This window comes from Pleurodeles waltl, chromosome 12 (genome assembly GCF_031143425.1).
Source record: "Pleurodeles waltl isolate 20211129_DDA chromosome 12, aPleWal1.hap1.20221129, whole genome shotgun sequence".
NCBI classification, from domain to species: domain Eukaryota; kingdom Metazoa; phylum Chordata; class Amphibia; order Caudata; family Salamandridae; genus Pleurodeles; species Pleurodeles waltl.
Window position 1 is genome coordinate 673,937,371 of NC_090451.1, and position 22,298 is coordinate 673,959,668.

General features: G+C 46.7%; 1 protein-coding gene across 8 annotated transcripts in view; it reads right to left on the minus strand.

The window, feature by feature from the left end:
* The window catches only part of CNTROB (centrobin, centriole duplication and spindle assembly protein), a 145,288-nt gene that overhangs the window by 35,508 nt on the left and 87,482 nt on the right, over nt 1-22,298 (minus strand). For all 8 annotated transcript variants that reach the window (XM_069218632.1, XM_069218628.1, XM_069218633.1 and 5 more), the window contains exons 13-14: nt 13,065-13,236; nt 11,850-12,522 (exon numbers count right to left, since the gene is read on the minus strand). In XM_069218632.1, the coding sequence (XP_069074733.1) occupies nt 11,850-12,522; nt 13,065-13,236 (845 nt within the window). The remainder of the gene's footprint in view (nt 1-11,849; nt 12,523-13,064; nt 13,237-22,298) is intronic.

The following is a 22,298-nucleotide window of genomic DNA, read 5'->3' on the forward strand; positions in this document are numbered from 1 at the left end:
AGTATCTGGAGACGTGTCCAGTCCACTGGCCTCCCCTAGACCCTCATACCAGTCCTGTTGTGATCCACATTCTAAAGGGTCCTCAGACCCCTCCCATTCCTCTCCTGCGTCTGGCTGATCTAAATAATGCCCAGAGAATTATCTGGGCCAAATTGGCTGGGTCGGAGTCAACCTCGTCGCTCCAGATCATCAGGAATAAGGATGGGGCTGCCACCAGTGGGCGCCGGTAGCCGAATCGTCGACGTCGGACCCGGCACCAGTCTGGATCCAGCATCGGATCCTGGGGTCCCCAACAGTGCTGAGGCCGAAGCCGCCAGCATCGAATCTGAATGGGCCCCTGCTGACCCCACAGGGCCCGAAGACCCACCAAGGGTGCAGCCTGCTAAAAAACGAGACGCATGGCCTTGTAAAACTCATTTGAGCATGGGTCGATCCAGTCCCCGGAAGGGGGGGGGGGGAATGCAGTGTTGACCCTGGCAACTGCTCTGCAGAACCGCACTCGGAACGTCGACGTTCCCAGGACGTCTCGTCGGCTGACGGGCGTGGCGAAGACTAAGTCAGCTTGGACGACTTCTTGTGTCTCTTACCTTTGGATGACCTCGAATGCGAGGAAGAGGACTTGGGGCTCCGGGAGAGGTAGTCTGTCAGCCCTCTTTATCTACTGGCCTGACAAGTCATTCACATTTTGCATTCACCCACAACAACACGCAGCCACTGGTGCTGTTGCACTGCGAAGGTCAGCATTTTGTCTGATCACATATGGAACCGCACATCCAGTTAACCCCTTTGCTGCCAGGCCTTTCCCCCCTCCTGTGCCGAGCCTTTTTTTGGCTATTTGGGGCAGTTCGCGCTTAGGCCCTCATAATATTTTGTCCACATAAGCTAGCCAAGCCAAATTTGCGTCCTTTTTTTACCAACATCCTGGGGATTCTAGAGGTACCCAGACTTTGTGTTTTTCCCTGAAGGAGGCCAAGAAATTAGTCAAAATACAGTGAAAATGTTGTTTTTTTTAAAAAAAGGGAAAAAATGGCTGCAGTAGGCTTGTGTGTTTTTTCCCTGAAAATGGCATCAACAAAGGCTTTGCGGTGCTAAAATCACTAGCTTCCCAGCTTTCAGGAACAGGCAGACTTGAATCAGAAAACCCAATTTTTCAACACAAATTTCGCATTTTACTGGGACATTCCCCATTTTTACAATTTTTTTTGCTTTCGGCCTCCTTCCAGTCAGTGACAGAAATGGGCGTGAAACCAATGCTGGATCCCAGAAACCTAAACATTTCTGAAAAGTAGACAAAATTCTGATTTCAGCAAGGGGTCATTTGTGTAGATCCTACAAGAGTTTCCTACAGAAAATAACAGAAAAAGAAAAATATTGAAATTGAGGTGAAAAAACCATCAACTTTCTCTACGTTTTACTCTAACTTTTTCCTGCAATGTCAGATTTCCGAAAGCAATTTACCATTACGTCTGCTGGACTCCTCTGGTTGCGGGGATATATAGGGCTTGTAGGTTCGTCAAGAACCCTAGGTACCCAGAGCCAATAAATGAGCTGCACCCTGCAGTGCGTTTTCATTCTATACCGGGTATAGAGCAATTCATTTGCTGAAATATAGAGAGTGAAAAATAGCTATCAAGAAAACCTTTGTATTTCCAAAATGGGCACAAGATAAGGTGTTGAGGAGCAGTGGTTATTTGCACATCTCTGAATTCTGGGGTGACCATACTAGCATGTGACTTACAGGGCATTTCTCAAATAGACGTCTATTTTTACACACTCTCTTATATTTGGAAGGAAAAAATGTAGAGAAAGACAAGGGGCAATAACACTTATTTTGCTAATCTATGTTCCCCCAAGTCTCCAGATAAAAACAATACCTCACTTGGGTGGGTAGGCCTAGTGCCCGCGACAGAAAACGCCCCAAAACACAACGTGGACACATCACATTTGTTTTAAAGAAAGCAGTGCTGTTTTTTGCAAAGTGCCTACCTGTAGATTTTGGCCTCTAGCTCAGCCGGCACCTAGGGAAACCTACCAAACCTGTGCATCTTTTAAAACTAGAGACCTAGGGGAATATCCAAGATGGGGTGACTTGTGGGGCTCGGACCAGGTTCTGTTACCCAGAATCCTTTGCAAACCTCAAAATTTGGCTAAAAAAATAAAACACGTTTTCCTCACATTTTGGTGACAGAAAGTTCTGGAATCAGAGAGGAGCCACAAATTTCCTTCCACCCAGCGTTCCCCCAAGTGTCCCAATAAAAACAATACCTCAGTTGTGTGGGTAGGCCTAGCGCCCGTGACAGGAAATGCCCCAAAACACAACGGGGACACATCACATTTTTTCATAGAAAACAGTGCCTACCTGTGGATTTTGGCCTCTAGCTCAGCCGGCACCTGGGGAAACCTAGCAAACCAGCGCATTTTTTAAAACTAGTAACCCAGGGGAATCCAAGATGGGGTGACTTGTGGGGCTCTGACCAGGTTCTGTTACCCAGAATCCTTTGCAAACATCAAAATTTGACCAAAAAAAACAAAACACTTTTTCCTCTCATTTCGGTGACAGAAAGTTCGGGAATCTGAGAGGAGCCACAAATTTCCTTCCACCGAGCGTTCCCCCAAGTCTCTCGATAAAAATGGTACCTCACTTGTGTGGGTAGGCCTAGCGCCCACGAAAGGAAATGGCCAAAAACACAACGTGGACACATCACATTTTTTCACAGACAACAGGTGTTTTTTGCAAAGTGCTTACCTGTGGATTTTGGCCTATAGCTCAGCCGGCCCCAGGGGATAGAAATGGCCTAAAATAAATTACCCCTTCCATCCCTGCCTTTTGGGGGGGGGGGGGGGGGGGAAGCACAGAGGGAGCGAGAGCGCTCCCTCTGGGCTGTGTGCCGAGGACGTTATGGTTACGTCCTCAGCACAGCAGCACTGTGCCGAAGGACGTAACCACTACGTCCTCAGCACAGAACCGGTTAAAAAAGTGCACTTTAGTACCAGGGTTCATGGGCAAATACTTTACTTCAATGTGTTGTCTTTCCACTTGTATCCCCGTTTCATTGCAGCCACAGGTTTTTCTTTTTATACTTATAGCACATGCTTACATTTTTCTTTTAATGAGCCTCACACTAGCTTCCCAATGGCAGACTAGTGGCTTCAGTCAGTGCGCGTTTTCTACGTAGGAAACTTATGGGATGTGTACATACCGTTTGTTGTAAAACGGTGTTCCCTAGTGGTCTTTTTGTGAAAACACGTGGCTGAAGTACACAGAGCAAAACCAGCGGTCACCAGATATGCTGAATTGTTTGAAACAAGAAGCCTCCACAGCGAAGGCGTTTTCTTTTTTCAGAAGTTTGCATGTGGTGTATGTGTCACTGGAAAAGTGAGTGCATGGATGAATGGTTGGATGAACGACTGAAGATTCAGACTGGTTATAACAATCTTACAGACAGCCGAGGGGATGCTATTCATCCTTACAATGCAGGTGCTCTAGCATCGCAGTTGAAGAGCTTTTTTTGTTTAAAAATCAGTTACGTTGTTCAAACATACGTACCTCTGACTGCCTTTTGCCCACACGCGAGCTGTTTTTTAGGCACATACAGTATGGTGCAAAACCTATACCAATATCTCATAGCAGCCTGAAGATATAATGGAAACATGTGACATTTCCATGAATTTAAAATGAATGTACTCAACATTTTTGTGCTTTTCTGAAACAGGCAAACCTAGACACTGAACTCTAATGAAAGAAAGGGTGCTCTGGATGTCTGCAGACTTGCAGTGTAACAGACATCTGTGCGGCTTTTCCCAGGGAATGTAGTCACAATCCATACAAGCACAGATCACTAAATTGAGACATAATCACTGCTTGTTTCATGACCATACCAACTCGAAAACACATGGAAATACAAATCTATTTAATTTTCCATTTCTGTACCACCTCCGAAACCTACACGTCCTGACTGGCTGGATGCTAGAATGCACAGGGTCAGATTTTCTGCATTTTTTCCCCCAAAACATGGAAAATCCCTCCCTTCTCCCTCGTGCAGAACAGATCCTTGCCTAGGTTGACCCATATCTATTTTCCCCTGCAGCTTCTGAGCGCAAGGTGACCAGAACTGTGTGTGTTCTCGATAGCTGCACTTTATAACTGGAGGTCCACAGAGCCCTGATAGACTGTGATGCCTATTAAGGGTGTTGTAAGAGTTTAGAAAATTAAAAAGTAGCAGGTTAATTACGTACACATACATGAAAAGGCCAACTGCAAAATGTAAACATATTAAGCACTCTACAAATGTGAAGAAATTTGAAATTCGAGGCTAAAAATGAAGATGATATTCTTAGCTTGATTTGCAGAAGCAGGGCAAGTGCAGGAAATAGAATCTAGTATGGACAACTGGTCACCTTAGTTATGAACAGACAAAAAGACCATGCGTCTGGAGCAAAAAAGAAAATAATATGCTAGAGTGTAGTGAATTAAATCAAAATTCATAATTTTTATATTTGTTTCATGTATACTTAATTATTTGTGTGTACAGTTTTGAAGTTAAAATCAAAGACAAGGTATAAGCTGGGATCCCTGGCTTCCATTAGTGATGCAGTCTCTCCACAGAAGGTAAAAGATTAAGAGATGCTGGTCTATAGGTTTGGGGTGTCCGCAGGAAATAAATTAGGTGACGTGCTTTAGGCAAATTTGCAAAACAACTGAAAGCAGAAGGCAAGAGTAGGGCACCTGAATTTGTCACGGGTATCACTGTTAGTCCATGTTTAAATGTACCGCCACACCACATGTCAACATCTACACATCGCGAGGTTTGTATTGTTGGTGGCAGACTTCCTTTGCCTGACTGAAAATTGTAATTTTTTCATGTTGATTGTGAAACCTAATTCTTTCAGCAGGGCCTCGCAGGCTGTGCGCTTTTAGTTTGAAAGGAGCCTTGACTAACCAATCGCCAGATATTGGAATACCTGACATTTTTGTTTCCTCAGGAATGCTACAACTTGGGCCATACATTTCGTGAATATCCTGGGGGTTGACTTCAGGCCAGAGGGAAGAACCCTGAATTGAAAATGGCTGCCGGCTACCGTGAACCTGAGAAATTTTCTGTGGGAAGGACGAATGGGGATGTGAAAGTACGCATCCTTAACGTCAAGAGTGGACATGTGTAAGGAAATGCCTCCTTGGCATGGTTACCCCCTGACTTTTTTGCCTTTGCTGATGCTAAGTTTTGATTTGAAAGTGTGCCGAGGCCTGCTAACCAGGCCCCAGCACCAGTGTTCTTTCCCTAACCTGTACTTTTGTTTCCACAATTGGCACACCCTGGCATCCAGGTAAGTCCCTTGTAACTGGTACCCCTGGTACCAAGGGCCCTGATGCCAGGGAAGGTCTCTAAGGGCTGCAGCATACCTTATGCCACCCTGGGGACCCCTCACTCAGCACAGACACACTGGTTGCCACCTTGTGTGTGCTGGTGAGGACAAAACAAGTAAGTCGACATGGCACTCCCCTCAGGGTGCCATGCCAACCTCACACTGCCTATGCAGTATAGGCAAGTCACCCCTCAAGCAGGCCTTACAGCCCTAAGGCAGGGTGCACTATACCATAGGTGAGGGCACCAGTGCAGTAGCACTGTCCCCCTACAGTGTCTAAGCAAAACCTTAGACATTGTAAGTGCAGGGTAGCCATAAGAGTATATGGTCTGGTAGTCTGTCATGCACGAACTCCACAGCACCATAATGGCTACACTGAAAACTGTGAAGTTTGGTATCAAACTTCTCAGCACAATAAATGCACACTGATGCCAGTGTACATTTTATTGTAAAATACACCCCAGAGGGCACCTTAGAGGTGCCCCCTGAAACCTTAACCGACTACCCGTGTAGGCTGACTGGTTTTAGCAGCCTGCCACACACCAGACATGTTGCTGGCCACATGGGGAGAGTGCCTTTGTCACTCTGTGGCTAGTAACAAAGCCTGTACCGGATGGAGGTGCTTCACACCTCCCCCTGCAGGAACTAACACCTGGCGGTGAGCCTCAAAGGCTCTCCCCCTTTGTTACAGCACCCCAGGGCACTCCAGCTAGTGGAGTTGCCCGCCCCCTCCGGCCACGGCCCCACTTTTGGCGGCAAGGCCGGAGGAGACAATGAGCAAAACAAGGAGGAGTCACTGGCCAGTCAGGACAGCCCCTAAAGTGTCCTGAGCTGAGGTGACTGACTTTTAGAAATCCTCCATCTTGCAGATGGAGGATTCCCCCAATAGGGATAGGAATGTGACCCCCTCCCCTTCGGAGGAGGCACAAAGAGGGTGTTCCCACCCTCAGGGCTAGTAGCCATTGGCTACTAACCCCCCCAGACCTAAACACGCCCTTAAATTTAGTATTTAAGGGCTCCCCAGAACCTAGGAACTCAGATTCCTGCAACCTAAGACGAAGAAGGACTGCTGAGCTGAAAAACCTGCAGAGAAGACGGAGACACCAACTGCTTTGGCCCCAGTTCTACCGGCCTGTCTCCCCACTTCTAAAGACACTGCTCCAGCGACGCGTTCCACAGGGTCCAGCGACCTCTGAAGCCTCAGAGTACTACCCTGCATCTAGAAGGACCAAGAACTCCCGAAGACAGCGGCTCTGTTTCACAAAGACTGCAACTTTGCAACAAAGAAGCAACTTTGAAACAACACACGTTTCCCGCCGGAAGCGTGAGACTTTGCACTCTGCACCCGACGCCCCCGGCTCGACTTGTGGAGAACAAACACCACAGGGAGGACTCCCCGGAGTTACGAGACCATGAGTAGCCAGAGTGGACCCCCCTGAACCACCACAGCAACGCCTGCAGAGGGAATATCGAGGCTCCCCCTGACCGCGACTGCCTGCTTCAAAGACCCAATGCCTGGTAAAGACACTGCACCCGCAGCCCCCAGGACCTGAAGGATCTGACCTCCAGTGCAGGAGCGACCCCCAGGTGGTGGCTACCCCGAGGAGCCCCCCCTTTTGTCTGCATCGCTGAAGAGACCCCTTGGTCTCCCATTGAAACCTATTGCGAACCAGACACCTGTTTGCACACTGCACCCGGCCGTCCCCGTGCCGCTTAGGGTGTACTTTTTGTGCTGACTTGTGTCCCCCCCCAGTGCCCTACAAACCTCCCACCCCCCCCGCCCCCAGTCTGCCCTCCGAAGACGCGGGTACTTACCTGCTGGCAGACTGAAACCGGCCCCCAGGACCTGAAGGAACGGAACTTCAGTGCAGGAGTGACCCCCAGGAGGCCCTCTCCCTTGCCCAGGTGGTGGCTACCCCAGGGAGCCCCCCCCCCCTTGCCTGCACCGCTGAAGAGACCCCTTGGTCTCCCATTGACTCCCATTGGAAACCCAACACTAGTTTGCACACTGCACCCGACTGCCCCCGCGCTGCTGAGGGTGTACTTTTTGTGTGGACTTGTGTCCCCCCCGGTGCCCTACAAAACCCCCCTGGTCTGCCCTCCGAAGACGCGGGTACTTACCTGCTGGCAGACTGAAACCGGGGTACCCCCTTCTCCAATGAAGCCTATGCGTTTTGGGCACCACTTTGACCTCTGCACCTGACCGGCCCTGAGCTGCTGGTGTGGTAACTTTGGGGTTGCCCTGAACCCCCACCGGTGGGCTACCTTGGACCCAACTTTGAACACCGTAGGTGGTTTACTTACCTGCAAAACTAAAACACTTACCTCCCCTAAGAACTGGGGAAAATTGCACTGTCTAGTTTTAAAATAGCTATTTGCCATTTGTGTGAAAACTGTATATGCTATTTTGCTAATTCAAAGTTCCTAAGTGAAATACCTTTCATTTAAAGTATTGTTTGTAAATCTTGAACCTGTGGTTCTAAAAATAAACTAAGAAAAGATAGTTTTCTATACAAAAACCTATTGGCCTGGAATTGTCTGAGTGTGTGTTCCTCATTTATTGCCTGTGTGTGTACAACAAATGCTTAACACTACTCCTTTGATAAGCCTACTGCTCGACCACACTACCACAAAATAGAGCATTAGTATTATCTCTTTTTGCCACTAGCTTACCTCTAAGGGGAACCCTTGGGCTCTGTGCATACTATCCCTTACTTTGAAGTGCATACAGAGCCAACTTCCTACAACATGTAATCCCCAGGGTTCAGAAGTGGGAGACTATCTTGCAGAGTTATAAAACGGACCAACTGCTTTGAGACTTGTATATAAATCTCTGAAGTCTAGAAATGGACGCCATTCTTTCTATTTTTTGCGGCCTAGAAAGAAGCAGAAATAGAAGCCCCTCCCTCTGTCTGAACAGGAACTCTTTGGATAGCTCCCTTCTGGAGCATGGTCACTTCCAGTTTGAGCAGGTGGAGATGCTTTTAATCGGGGTTTTGAGGAAGTTTTGGTGGTGGAATCTGCATGAACTCTAGGAACAAGGTCAAGGACCCATTGGTCCGATGTTATGTCTTGCCAACACCAAATATAATGGGACATCCTTCCTCCCAGTCTGGTAGTCGAGGAATCACTGGTAACTGGAGGTTGTGTAAAGTAATTGTCAACCACCTTTAGATATGGGTCTGCTGTAGGCGGCAGCGGAAGGTTGGTTTTGAGGACTGGTGTTAAAATGGTTGTTAGGAAAAGGAGTAGCAGGGTTATCGGTACTGCTGAAATCTTCCCCTGTACGATGGAAAACCTCACCCTCTAGGACCTCAAAAGAACTGCTTCCTAAATTGAAAAGTTCTAAGGGATTTTGCTGTATCTGTATCAATTTTTTTTGCTTGCAGGGCTTCATCAACATGTGCCCCGAACAGGGCCTCGCCCCATCGAATGGGGGGGTCCAGGATCTTGTTTGGGACCTCCGGTCTGAACAAAGTTGTGCTAAGCCAGCCTTGCCTCCCAAGAATGGCTACTCCTCCAAGCGGACAAAAGGCTGTAGTGGCAATATCCATTGCAGTCAATGACCTCTGCAGAAGCAAGTTCATCCTCCTGAAGGATTTTCTTTGCCTCTGCTTTGGTTTCCTGTGACAGATGGTCTAAGTATAGTTGACTAACATATCTGCCTATGACAGCCAAGGAATTTGCTGCACTGATCGTAAACGCAAACACTGAAGAGAAGCGTTTACTAATGTTGTCCGGACATCTACCTTTCTTGTCTGGGGCGCTGATATTAGAGCAAAGGATTTTTTGATCTTTGCTGTGCTGCCTGAGTGATTACCAAATATGATCTAGGGTGACCAGCTTTTTTTTTGCCAGGCGTGGAAGGACAGCGGTAACTGTGGCTAGATTTTCATAAGTTTTTGGCCCTCCTCCCAAATATAGTTGACGATGGGCATGCACCTAATCCTTTTTTGGAAGGGCTCCCTAAAGTCGTAAAGGAAGCAGTCCATCTGCTTCGTGGGCAAAGGAAATGCAAATCTTTTTGCGGATGTTTTAAATAAATTATGGATCCCCCCATGGCCTCTGGTGGGGAAACCACTGGAGTAGGAGAAGGAGTGGATGATGTGGGTCTGAGATAATCGTCCCATTCAGTGTTGTGGTCCCAGAGCTCTCCTTCCTCCCTGTCCTCATTAGAAGTTGTTGGTTCTTGAGGAAGGGCTGTGTGAGGTGTATGTCTGTCAGATTCAGGTTTTGGTAATAGTCTATGTGTTGGTGTAGAAGGTTATGCTACAGGTGACCTTGCCAGCATAGTTAATTGTTGCACAGGGGTAGTTGTAGAAACATTTCCTGTAATCCACAAGCATGATCTGTAGGTCTGAGATAAGTGACCCAGCTACAGGAACCATTTCCTCATGGTATAAGTAGTGCTCTTGAGAAGTACAGTATTCCTTCAGATCATAAACCTCTGCCTCATACTCATTTTGCTCCTCTTCCTCCTCATGGCATTTAACATGCAGTTCAGATGGGCTTTGTGCCACACCAAAGGGTCCTCCATCTGAATCATCATCCTCTAGCAGAAATGCATGTGTGAGAGGTGTTAGTTTGCTTTGAGAGGTGTGAGATGGTGTCAAAAAGTAAAAAAAAAAAAATCCTCCCCTTTTTTTTCCCCCCTCATCAACGATGTCGTTGACGAATTAAGCTGAAGCGGGGTCATGGATACCGGTGAGCTCCATCGACGAGGAAGCAGTCATCAGTTTTTAGATCGTTGATGGCTGGGTGGTCACCAGCGGTGGTACCGGCATCACTACCGTCGATGGTAAAGAGAGGGATCTTCGATGTCAACTGTCTTGCCGAGAACGCTGTCGAAGATGATGGCGTTGTGGAGACTGTGCTTGTGTTGTCATCGTTGACCCCACCGTACATGTTTTTGTATTCAAGTGGTCAACGACAAGGCTCATGTCGACGGTGTGATTCTTGTCGACCTCTTGCCAGAAGGAGGCACAGAGGAAGGTTTTTTGAAATAATGTTGAACCCTCGGTGGTGTAGGAGGTTCAGATGAAGCCTTTTTTAACCCTTTCTGAGGAAGCAGAATGTACTTTTTTCCCCTTATGTTTTTCAGAATGTGAATGAGTACGAGGAGATCTGGAAGGACGGTGGCCTTTATAAGACTCAATGGTCTTTTTTGAGGCCTTCTTGGGCTGCTCACTAGAGGAACTGGAGTGAGGGGTTCCTGTGCCTCTCGTGTCCTTTTGAGTATATAGACGAGTCCTCACTCTTGGAGCCATACTCAGGCTCTTTTCTTGATTTCAGCTTCTGAAGCCAATTCAGCAGCCTCCCTTTTTTGTCTTTTAAAGTTTTGTTAGCAAAGGTCTGACAAACCTTGCAGTCCTTAGCTGAATGGTCTGGATAAAGACAATACATGCAATCCTTATATGAATACTCGAAATGAAGCCAATTTTTGCCACAGGTCTTGCAGGCTCTAAAGAGAATCTTTTTCTCCTTATCAGACATGACTGGTCATAAAAAGTATTTTAAAAAAATTTAAAAAAAAAGAAAGAAAAAAAAGACTTTGGTGTAATAGAGAAAACTGGTGAGGTACAGAAATTTAGGAAAAAATTCCCAGAAATAGCTTTGAATAAGGTCAAACTAAGCAGAGCTCAGTAGAGACTCCCTAGCACGGCGTGGAGTAGAAAATATGAGGTACTAGAGTTTCTCACATGAGTGTTCCAAGGGGACGAGCAGCCCGATTGTTTGAATCCTATCTTTGGTCTCTTTTTTTTAAACAGGCTAAGATATGTTACAAAAGTGAAGGCCACAGGACCTTAAGGCATTAGATTTAACATTACATTGCTATTATGAAAGGTACCAGGGACTTCCAACTAGACGACAGGGAATGATTCAAGCAGGTGAATCTATGAAAGTTCCAATATTGGAGTAACTTGCATCTGCTAACAACTAATCATTCAACTGAGAAATTCAGAGGAGGGCATGCAGTGTAAAAGGGTAGCTATTTCAAGCCAATGCTACATGTTCCTTGAGGTCACAAATAAATGTGTTTAACTGCAGGACGGCAGAACAAAATGTAATAATCGCTATCTATGCGGTTACAAGCAGAAGTACAGCCACTGTAGCAAAGCCAGTACTTGGAACTTGAGAAGGTTATACCTCTAAACAAATCTATATTTGCTCAAGATCACTCCACCTTCTCAACAAAGATCATGCCATTTTAAGGGCAAATAGTTTACAATATAATTTTAGTACAGTAGCCGAGATCTTCACCATCCACTAAACTAGCTGTAAATAATCCACAAATAAAAAAAGTGTAATATTGATTATCATATATAACAAACAAGCAGAACCCCCAAATTATCTGATTTAAGTTAAAGGGTTAGTCATTACCAGAACATCTGAATCACCTAACACAGCCTTGGCAGTTTCTTGTGCTTTGTCTGTCAAAAATAAGTGCTAAGCACAGTATCAATGATGATCACTTCAGCTCTTACCTGAGGACAATCCGGTATCATCTGGCTGAGGCTCAAGAGGATTGAAGCTCATCTGGCTGGCGAAGCTGTGGTTCAGCAACTGACTGAGATCAGTTGTAAGGTGACCACTGGCAATCAGTGGATAGAAACTGCTCTGGTTAGCAAGCAGAAAGTTGCGATAATCTTCAGACCTGTTGTGATAGTGACTGGAAATGCTGCCCCCAGTGGCAGTTCTGGGGCCCAGACCACTTGAACTCGAGGAGTGCTCTGGGTCTTTATTTGGTGGTTTTTGTAAAGACCTCTGCTTTGTTAGCTGCAGAGAGTCAGCTTGTGAGACTATCGACTCAGAAGTCAAGCTGTTAAGAGTGCTTTGGTCATGGCTTCCTCCCATAATACCAGAATCTTCTGACATCCCTGAATTTCCACGGTGGAAAGACTGCACTGTTGCCTTTGGCTTTCCATGTATTGGAGCAGTGATTCGAGATGACATATCAGGAATATTCTTCCCTGTCTTTAGATCAGAGGCTGCACTGCTCAAAGAATCCATTAGGTTAACCTCAAACAGTTTCTGCTGGGAGTATTCAGAGAGAAGCACAGGTTCAGACTTAGATGGAGGTACAGCCATTGTCTTTTGCATAGAGGAATTTTTAGAGTCATGTAGAGCCAGGCTGGAATCAGACAGCCTCTTCTCCACCTATGAAGACAGAATGGCGTGTAAATGAACAAATGAAACATAAGGTGTAAGATACATTCTGGGAGTCAACAAAAGGAATATCATGCCAGCACTGATGATGAGATTTGACAGGCAAGCTATCCTTCCTTAAACAGACTGTCTCCCCCCCCCACCCTGAATCAGACCCACAACATTCTGCCACTAGTGATGTCTAACACCACAAGTTTGATTCACATCATTTACCTTTCAATTAGTTCCCCATTATATATTTTAATGTTTGACTGTGTGAGAATCACTTTGTATTGACTGCTGAAGACTCGTCTATTCCCAATAATGTCCCTCAGGTCCAGTAGTGGAGGTTACAGGGCTTGTGAAAACATCAGTAAAACGATTCATCATAATGGTGACCAGGTTTGCAGTTGAATGGTAAACATTTGATGACTGTGGTGGGGACAACTTTATAATCAACTATCCTTGCCTCTCTCCATTGTGTGCGCCTACGTCTCAACATGCAACGTTTCGTGATAAGGTGTGGGTTTCTTGCCCCTCCGCATGGGACTTACCTGGCAAACTTTAATGGCCTGCGGGGATTGCTCACTCATTAACACCCGGAGTGCCTCATTCCAATGCGACTGCATCATGGTTTGCAGACGGCCCACCATCTCAGAACGCTGAGACTCCAACTTTTTCTTGGCAGCTGCCAGTTCACGTATCTCCTCCTGACATTTGGCCAGCCTATACAATTAGGTAGACACGAGTCACTCCTGAGCAGATAACATGTTAACATCTTGTTATTTAGCAAAATACACATGCAGGATTCAAGTATACCTTAAAAAATATATCTTTATTATGTGCAATACCCTTTTGTAGACAAAAAAATGTATATGAACAATTGACTCTGCAACCTAAAGAAAGCTAGAAATGGACACTTTCCATTTATTTTTTTCCTTTCAAAAATATCTCCAATCATAGGAAAACAGTAACTAAATCTAAAGAGACTAGAAATATAACTCATAAACCCCAATCTGTTTTCTGACTGGAACCTTAGTTTTCCAGTCCAAATGCCTTCCACTTTTTGACTTTGTGAAGTTCCCAGTCTGTGGCAGGGAAAAGCCCAGTCAGATCGCCAGGACCATCGAATTGTATGCATTCCACAGGAGCACCGTCCTGAAGGCTGCAGACATTGTAAAAAAAAAAAAAAATCAAAAATCCAGGAGGACCCTGAAGGTTAGACAGGAGATCAGGCTGCAAGGTCTGCAGGAAGGACTTCAGGAGGGAGCTTCAAGACATCAAAGGGTGAAGAGAGGTTTTGTCATCTACCTCAGTGCCTTTTTCTCATTCAAAGGACTACTGAAGAGATAGAACTAAAGCACTCTGAAGAAAAGATAAAAGAGGACGCTCCTGATCGATGATGAGGGCTTCACCATCTAGAACAGGTCCAGTGGAATCATGCTCACCATCAATACATGGTACATTCATGACTTCGAAAAGACACAGTAAGTCGGCATAGAGACCAACTTCAACATCAAGGCCACCTCCGTTGTCGTCCATGCCATCTTCGTCGACACCAAGGAGACCCTCTTAATTGACATCAGTGCCATATTCTGCTTCTCCTTCACAAAGTCTTTCAGTGGATTGGTTACATCACATTAAAAGTAGAACAGTAACACCTTCTTCAGACTCTCAGTACTCCAAGGTGTACTCACCCACCACAGAAGTAATGCCTGTAGTCAGGGTCACCTACTTCTAAACGACAAAGCTCTATCTGTCAATGCACTTCTCAAGCACCACCTACTACTTCTCTATCTTAAAGGTTACCACAATGGCTTAAGTCACAAGTGGTCCCTCAGGTGCCACCTAAGTCAGATTCAAAGTAGACTCCACAAAAAGTGATATCACATATTGGATCTAGATCAATTTTATTCTGCTTTACTTGTGCAGCCTCCCTGTTAGTATTGCCCTATATTCCCTTTATTTTTCCTTTCCTTCACAAAACAAGTTTGGAAGTGATATTTCTACTCACTTTAGATTTAGTGACTATTTTCCTATTACTGGAGATATTTTTACAATGAAAAAAAAAATGAAATTTGGCCAGTTCTAGCCTTCCTCAGGCTGTAAAGTTAATAGTTTTAAGTATATGCACTTTTTGTCTACAAAAAGGGCTTACAGAAATGCAGATATATATTTGGCAAAGTGCTCAGCTACTGATGAGGATCCACTGGAAGCGAACCCTCTAATTTCTAAGACCAGATGGTTTCAAGAGATCAAATGCACTCCCTGAAGAAAAAAATAAAAAATCTTCCTAGTTGTGTAAGGGATTAGAGACATTTAAGATGATCCTACCTGTACATCATGGTCAAGAACGGGTCTGAGGAAAATCACATTAGCATAGCTTGTTATCAGCGTGGATGTGTGGTAGGGGAACCAGTTTTCAAGCATGCATACAAGAAGATTCAGTGATTCAGGAGCCAAAAGCAGAAATCTCTTATCAACTAATTGTGTTGCGTAAGCCAGGGGCAAAGCTCCTACAAGGCCACAGGCTTAATTTCACTCCAAATATGTTATTAGTGTTGTTCCCCCATAAATGAGGGGATACAATTACCCAGTGCTCCAAGTGTCCGCATAAGTCCCAAACTGGTGACTAGTTAAACTGACCATATGGGACACACCTTCCAGCTGCTTGATGTATGTAAGGAAATGCCTCCTTGGCATGGTTGCCCCCTGACTTTTTGCCTTTGCTGATGCTATGTTTACAATTGAAAGTGTGCTGAGGCCTGCTAACCAGGCCCCAGCACCAGTGTTCTTTCCCTAACCTGTACTTTTGTATCCACAATTGGCAGACCCTGGCATCCAGATAAGTCCCTTGTAACTGGTACTTCTAGTAACAAGGGCCCTGATGCCAAGGAAGGTCTCTAAGGGCTGCAGCATGTCTTATGCCACCCTGGAGACCTCTCACTCAGCACAGACACACTGCTTGCCAGCTTGTGTGTGCTAGTGAGGACAAAACGAGTAAGTCGACATGGCACTTCCCTCAGGGTGCCATGCCAGCCTCTCACTGCCTATGCAGTATAGGTAAGCCACCCCTCTAGCAGGCCTTACAGCCCTAAGGCAGGGTGCACTATACCATAGGTGAGGGTACCAGTGCATGAGCATGGTACCCCTACAGTGTCTAAACAAAACCTTAGACATTGTAAGTGCAGGGTAGCCATAAGAGTATATGGTCTGGGAGTCTGTCAAACACGAACTCCACAGCACCATAATGGCTACACTGAAAACTGGGAAGTTTGGTATCAAACTTCTCAGCACAATAAATGCACACTGATGCCAGTGTACATTTTATTGTAAAATACACCCCAGAGGGCACCTTAGAGGTGCCCCCTGAAACTTAACCGACTATCTGTGTAGGCTGACTAGTTTTAGCAGCCTGCCACAAACCGAGACATGTTGCTGGCCCCATGGGGAGACTGCCTTTGTCACTCTGAGGCCAGTAACAAAGCCTGCACTGGGTGGAGATGCTAACACCTCCCCCAGGCAGGAATTGTCACACCTGGCGGTAAGCCTCAAAGGCTCACCTCCTTTGTGCCAACCCAGCAGGACACTCCAGCTAGTGGAGTTGCCCGCCCCCTCCGGCCAGGCCCCACTTTTGGCGGCAAGGCCGGAGAAAATAATGAGAAAAACAAGGAGGAGTCACTGGCCAGTCAGGACAGCCCCTAAGGTGTCCTGAGCTGAAGTGACTAACTTTTAGAAATCCTCCATCTTGCAGATGGAGGATTCCCCCAATAGGGTTAGGATTGTGACCCCCTCCCCTTGGGAGGAGGCACAAAGAGGGTGTACCCACCCTCAGGGCTAGTAGCCATTGGCTACTAACCCCCCAGACCTAAACACGCCCTTAAATTTAGTATTTAAGGGCTACCCTGAACCCTAGAAAATTAGATTCCTGCAACTACAAGAAGAAGGACTGCCCAGCTGAAAACCCCTGCAGCGGAAGACCAGAAGACGACAACTGCCTTGGCTCCAGAAACTCACCGGCCTGTCTCCTGCCTTCCAAAGATCCTGCTCCAGCGACGCCTTCCAAAGGGACCAGCGACCTCGACATCCTCTGAGGACTGCCCCTGCTTCGAAAAGACAAGAAACTCCCGAGGACAGCGGACCTGCTCCAAGAAAAGCTGCAACTTTGTTTCCAGCAGCCTTAAAGAACCCTGCAAGCTCCCCGCAAGAAGCGTGAGACTTGCAACACTGCACCCGGCGACCCCGACTCGGCTGGTGGCGATCCAACACCTCAGGAGGGACCCCAGGACTACTCTGATACTGTGAGTACCAAAACCTGTCCCCCCTGAGCCCCCACAGCGCCGCCTGCAGAGGGAATCCCGAGGCTTCCCCTGACCGCGACTCTTTGAACCTAAAGTCCCGACGCCTGGGAGAGACCCTGCACCCGCAGCCCCCAGGACCTGAAGGACCGGACTTTCACTGGAGAAGTGACCCCCAGGAGTCCCTCTCCCTTGCCCAGGTGGAGGTTTCCCCGAGGAACCCCCCCCCCTTGCCTGCCTGCAGCGCTGAAGAGATCCCGAGATCTCTCATAGACTAACATTGCAAACCCGACGCTTGTTTCTACACTGCACCCGGCCGCCCCCGCGCTGCTGAGGGTGAAATTTCTGTGTGGACTTGTGTCCCCCCCGGTGCCCTACAAAACCCCCCTGGTCTGCCCTCCGAAGACGCGGGTACTTACCTGCAAGCAGACCGGAACCGGGGCACCCCCTTCTCTCCATTCTAGCCTATGTGTTTTGGGCACCACTTTGAACTCTGCACTTGACCGGCCCTGAGCTGCTGGTGTGGTGACTTTGGGGTTGCTCTGAACCCCCAACGGTGGGCTACCTTGGACCAAGAACTAAGCCCTGTAAGTGTCTTACTTACCTGGTTAACCTAACAAATACTTACCTCCCCTAGGAACTGTGAAAATTGCACTAAGTGTCCACTTTTAAAACAGCTATTTGTGAATAACTTGAAAAGTATACATGCAATTTTGATGATTTGAAGTTCCTAAAGTACTTACCTACAATACCTTTCGAATGAGATATTACATGTAGAATTTGAACCTGTGGTTCTTAAAATAAACTAAGAAAAGATATTTTTCTATATAAAAACCTATTGGCTGGATTTGTCTCTGAGTGTGTGTACCTCATTTATTGTCTATGTGTATGTACAACAAATGCTTAACACTACTCCTTGGATAAGCCTACTGCTCGACCACACTACCACAAAATAGAGCATTAGTATTATCTATTTTTACCACTATTTTACCTCTAAGGGGAACACTTGGACTCTGTGCATGCTATTCCTTACTTTGAAATAGCACATACAGAGCCAACTTCCTACATTGGTGGATCAGCGGTGGGGTACAAGACTTTGCATTTGCTGGACTACTCAGCCAATACCTGATCACACGACAAATTTTAAAATTGTCATTAGAAATTGATTTTTGCAATTTGAAAAGTTTTCTAAATTCTTAAAAGACCTGCTAGGGCCTTGTGTTAGATCCTGTTTAGCATTTCTTTTAGAGTTTAAAAGTTTGTAAAAGTTTGAATTAGATTCTAGAACCAGTTGTAGATTCTTAAAAAGTATTCCAACTTTTAGAAGCAAAATGTCTAGCACAGATGTGACTGTGGTGGAACTCGACACCACACCTTACCTCCATCTTAAGATGAGGGAGCTAAGGTCACTCTGTAAGATAAAGAAAATAACAATGGGCCCCAAACCTACCAAAATACAGCTCCAGGAGCTTTTGGCAGAGTTTGAAAAGGCCAACCCCTCTGAGGGTGGCAACTCAGAGGAAGAGGATAGTGACTTGGAGGACAATTCCCCCCTACCAATCCTATCTAGGGAGAACAGGGTCCCTCAAACCCTGACTCCAAAAATAATAGTCAGAGATGCTGGTTCCCTCACAGGAGAGACCAACACCTCTGAAATCACTGAGGATAGCCCCAGTGAAGAGGACATCCAGTTAGCCAGGATGGCCAAAAGATTGGCTTTGGAAAGACAGATCCTAGCCATAGAGAGGGAAAGACAAGAGATGGGCCTAGGACCCATCAATGGTGGCAGCAACATAAATAGGGTCAGAGATTCTCCTGACATGTTGAAAATCCCTAAAGGGATTGTAACTAAATATGAAGATGGTGATGACATCACCAAATGGTTCACAGCTTTTGAGAGGGCTTGTGTAACCAGAAAAGTGAACAGATCTCACTGGGGTGCTCTCCTTTGGGAAATGTTCACAGGAAAGTGTAGGGATAGACTCCTCACACTCTCTGGACAAGATGCAGAATCTTATGACCTCATGAAGGGTACCCTGATTGAGGGCTTTGGATTCTCCACTGAGGAGTATAGGATTAGATTCAGGGGGGCTCAAAAATCCTCGAGCCAGACCTGGGTTGACTTTGTAGACTACTCAGTGAAAACACTAGATGGTTGGATTCAAGGCAGTGGTGTAAGTAATTATGATGGGCTGTACAATTTATTTGTGAAAGAACACCTGTTAAGTAATTGTTTCAATGACAAACTGCATCAGCATCTGGTAGACCTAGGACCAATTTCTCCCCAAGAATTGGGAAAGAAGGCGGACCATTGGGTCAAGACAAGGGTGTCCAAGACTTCAACAGGGGGTGACCAAAAGAAAGGGGTCACAAAGACTCCCCAGGGGAAGGGTGATGAGACAACCAAAACTAAAAATAGTAAAGAGTCTTCTACAGGCCCCCAAAAACCTGCACAGGAGGGTGGGCCCAGAGCCTCTTCACAAAACAATGGGTACAAGGGTAAAAACTTTGATCCCAAAAAGGCCTGGTGTCATAGCTGTAAACAGCATGGACACCAAACTGGAGACAAGGCCTGTCCCAAGAAAGGTTCCACTCCAAACTCCCATCCAGGTAACACTGGTATGGCTAGTCTCCAAGTGGGATCAACAGTGTGCCCAGAGCAAATCAGGGTCCACACTGAAGCTACTCTAGTTTCTGAGGGTGGGGTGGATTTAGCCACACTAGCTGTCTGGCCGCCTAACATGCAAAAATACAGACAGCAACTCTTAATTAATGGGACTAGAATAGAGGGCCTGAGGGATACAGGTGCCAGTGTCACCATGGTGACAGAGAAACTGGTTTCCCCTGGCCAATACCTGACTGGAAAAACTTACACAGTCACCAACGCTGACAATCAGAGAAAAGTACATCCCATGGCAATGGTTACTTTAGAATGGGGAGGGGTCAATGGCCTGAAACAGGTGGTGGTCTCCTCAAATATCCCAGTGGACTGTCTGCTTGGAAATGACCTGGAGTCCTCAGCATGGGCTGAGGTAGAACTAAAAACCCATGCAGCAATGCTGGGTATCCCTGAACTGGTGTGTGTGAAAACAAGAGCACAATGCAAGGCACAGGGTGAAAAAGTAGAGCTGGAGTCTGGAAAAATGGCCCAGCCTACCAAGAGAACAGGAAAGTCAGTTGGGAAACCAACTGCAACACAGCAAAAGAAAGGGAACCTCTCTTCTCAGGAAGAAGTTCTGCCCTCTGAGGGAACTGAGCCTTTGGAGCTTGAACCTTACCAGGTTGAGCTCTTAGGCCCAGGGGGACCCTCAAGGGAGGAGCTGTGTAAGGGACAAGAAACCTGTCCCTCTCTTGAAGGCCTTAGGCAGCAAGCTGCTGAAGAGTCCAAAGGCAAGAAAAATGGAACACATAGGGTCTATTGGGAAGATGGACTCCTGTACACTGAGGCCAGAGACCCCAAACCTGGTGCCACTAGGAGAGTGGTAGTGCCTCAGCTGTTCAGGAAGTTCATCCTAACATTGGCCCATGACATTCCCCTTGCTGGACATTTGGGACAAACCAAGACGTGGGAGCGGTTAGTCAACCACTTCTACTGGCCCAATATGTCCAACATGGTTAAGGAGTTTTGCCTCTCCTGCCCCACCTGTCAAGCCAGTGGTAAGACAGGTGGGCATCCAAAGGCCCCCCTCATTCCACTTCCAGTGGTGGGGGTGCCCTTTGAAAGAGTGGGTGTGGACATAGTTGGTCCACTAGAACCTCCCACAGCCTCAGGAAATATGTATATCCTGGTAGTAGTGGATCATGCTACCAGGTATCCTGAAGCTATTCCCCTTAGGTCGACTACTGCCCCTGCAGTAGCCAAGGCCCTCATTGGTATCTTTACCAGAGTGGGTTTCCCTAAGGAGGTGGTGTCTGACAGAGGTACCAACTTCATGTCAGCATACCTAAAGCACATGTGGAATGAGTGTGGAGTGACTTATAAATTCACTACACCTTACCATCCACAAACTAATGGCTTAGTTGAGAGATTCAACAAGACATTAAAGGGCATGATCATGGGGCTCCCAGAAAAACTCAAAAGGAGATGGGATGTCCTCCTGCCATGTCTGCTTTTCGCTTACAGGGAGGTACCCCAGAAGGGAGTAGGGTTCTCACCCTTTGAACTTCTGTTTGGTCATCCTGTAAGGGGACCACTTGCCCTTGTTAAAGAAGGCTGGGAGAGACCTCTCCATGAGCCTAAACAGGACATAGTGGACTATGTACTTGGCCTTCGCTCTAGAATGGCAGAGTACATGGAAAAGGCAACCAAAAACCTTGAGGCCAGCCAACAACTCCAGAAGTTTTGGTATGACCAAAAGGCTGCACTGGTTGAGTTCCAACCAGGGCAGAAAGTCTGGGTTCTGGAGCCTGTGGCTCCCAGGGCACTCCAGGACAAATGGAGTGGCCCTTACCCAGTACTAGAAAGGAAGAGTCAGGTCACCTACTTGGTGGACCTGGGCACAAGCAGGAGCCCCAAGAGGGTGATCCATGTAAACCGCCTTAAGCTCTTCCACGACAGGGCTGATGTCAATCTGTTGATGGTAACAGATGAGGATCAGGAGGCAGAGAGTGAACCTCTCCCTGATCTTCTGTCATCAGACCCAAAAGATGGCACAGTAGATGGAGTGATCTACTCAGACACCCTCTCTGGCCAACAGCAAGCTGATTGTAGGAGAGTCCTACAACAGTTTCCTGAACTCTTCTCCTTAACCCCTGGTCAGACACACCTGTGTACCCATGATGTGGACACAGGAGACAGCATGCCTGTCAAGAACAAAATCTTCAGACAGTCTGACCATGTTAAGGAAAGCATCAAGGTGGAAGTCCACAAGATGCTGGAATTGGGAGTGATTGAGCGCTCTGACAGCCCCTGGGCTAGCCCAGTGGTCTTAGTCCCCAAACCTCACACCAAAGATGGAAAGAAAGAGATGAGGTTTTGTGTGGACTACAGAGGGCTCAATTCTGTCACCAAGACAGATGCCCATCCAATTCCAAGAGCTGATGAGCTCATTGATAAATTAGGTGCTGCCAAATTTCTAAGTACCTTTGACTTGACAGCAGGGTACTGGCAAATAAAAATGGCACCTGGAGCAAAAGAAAAGACAGCATTCTCCACACCTGATGGGCATTATCAGTTTACTGTTATGCCCTTTGGTTTAAAGAATGCCCCTGCCACCTTCCAAAGGTTGGTGAATCAAGTCCTTGCTGGCTTGGAGTCCTTTAGCACAGCTTATCTTGATGATATTGCTGTCTTTAGCTCCACCTGGCAGGATCACCTGGTCCACCTGAGGAAGGTTTTGAAGGCTCTGCAATCTGCAGGCCTCTCTATCAAGGCATCCAAATGCCAGATAGGGCAGGGAACTGTGGTTTACTTGGGACACCTTGTAGGTGGAGGCCAAGTTCAGCCACTCCAACCCAAGATCCAGACTATTCTGGACTGGGTAGCTCCAA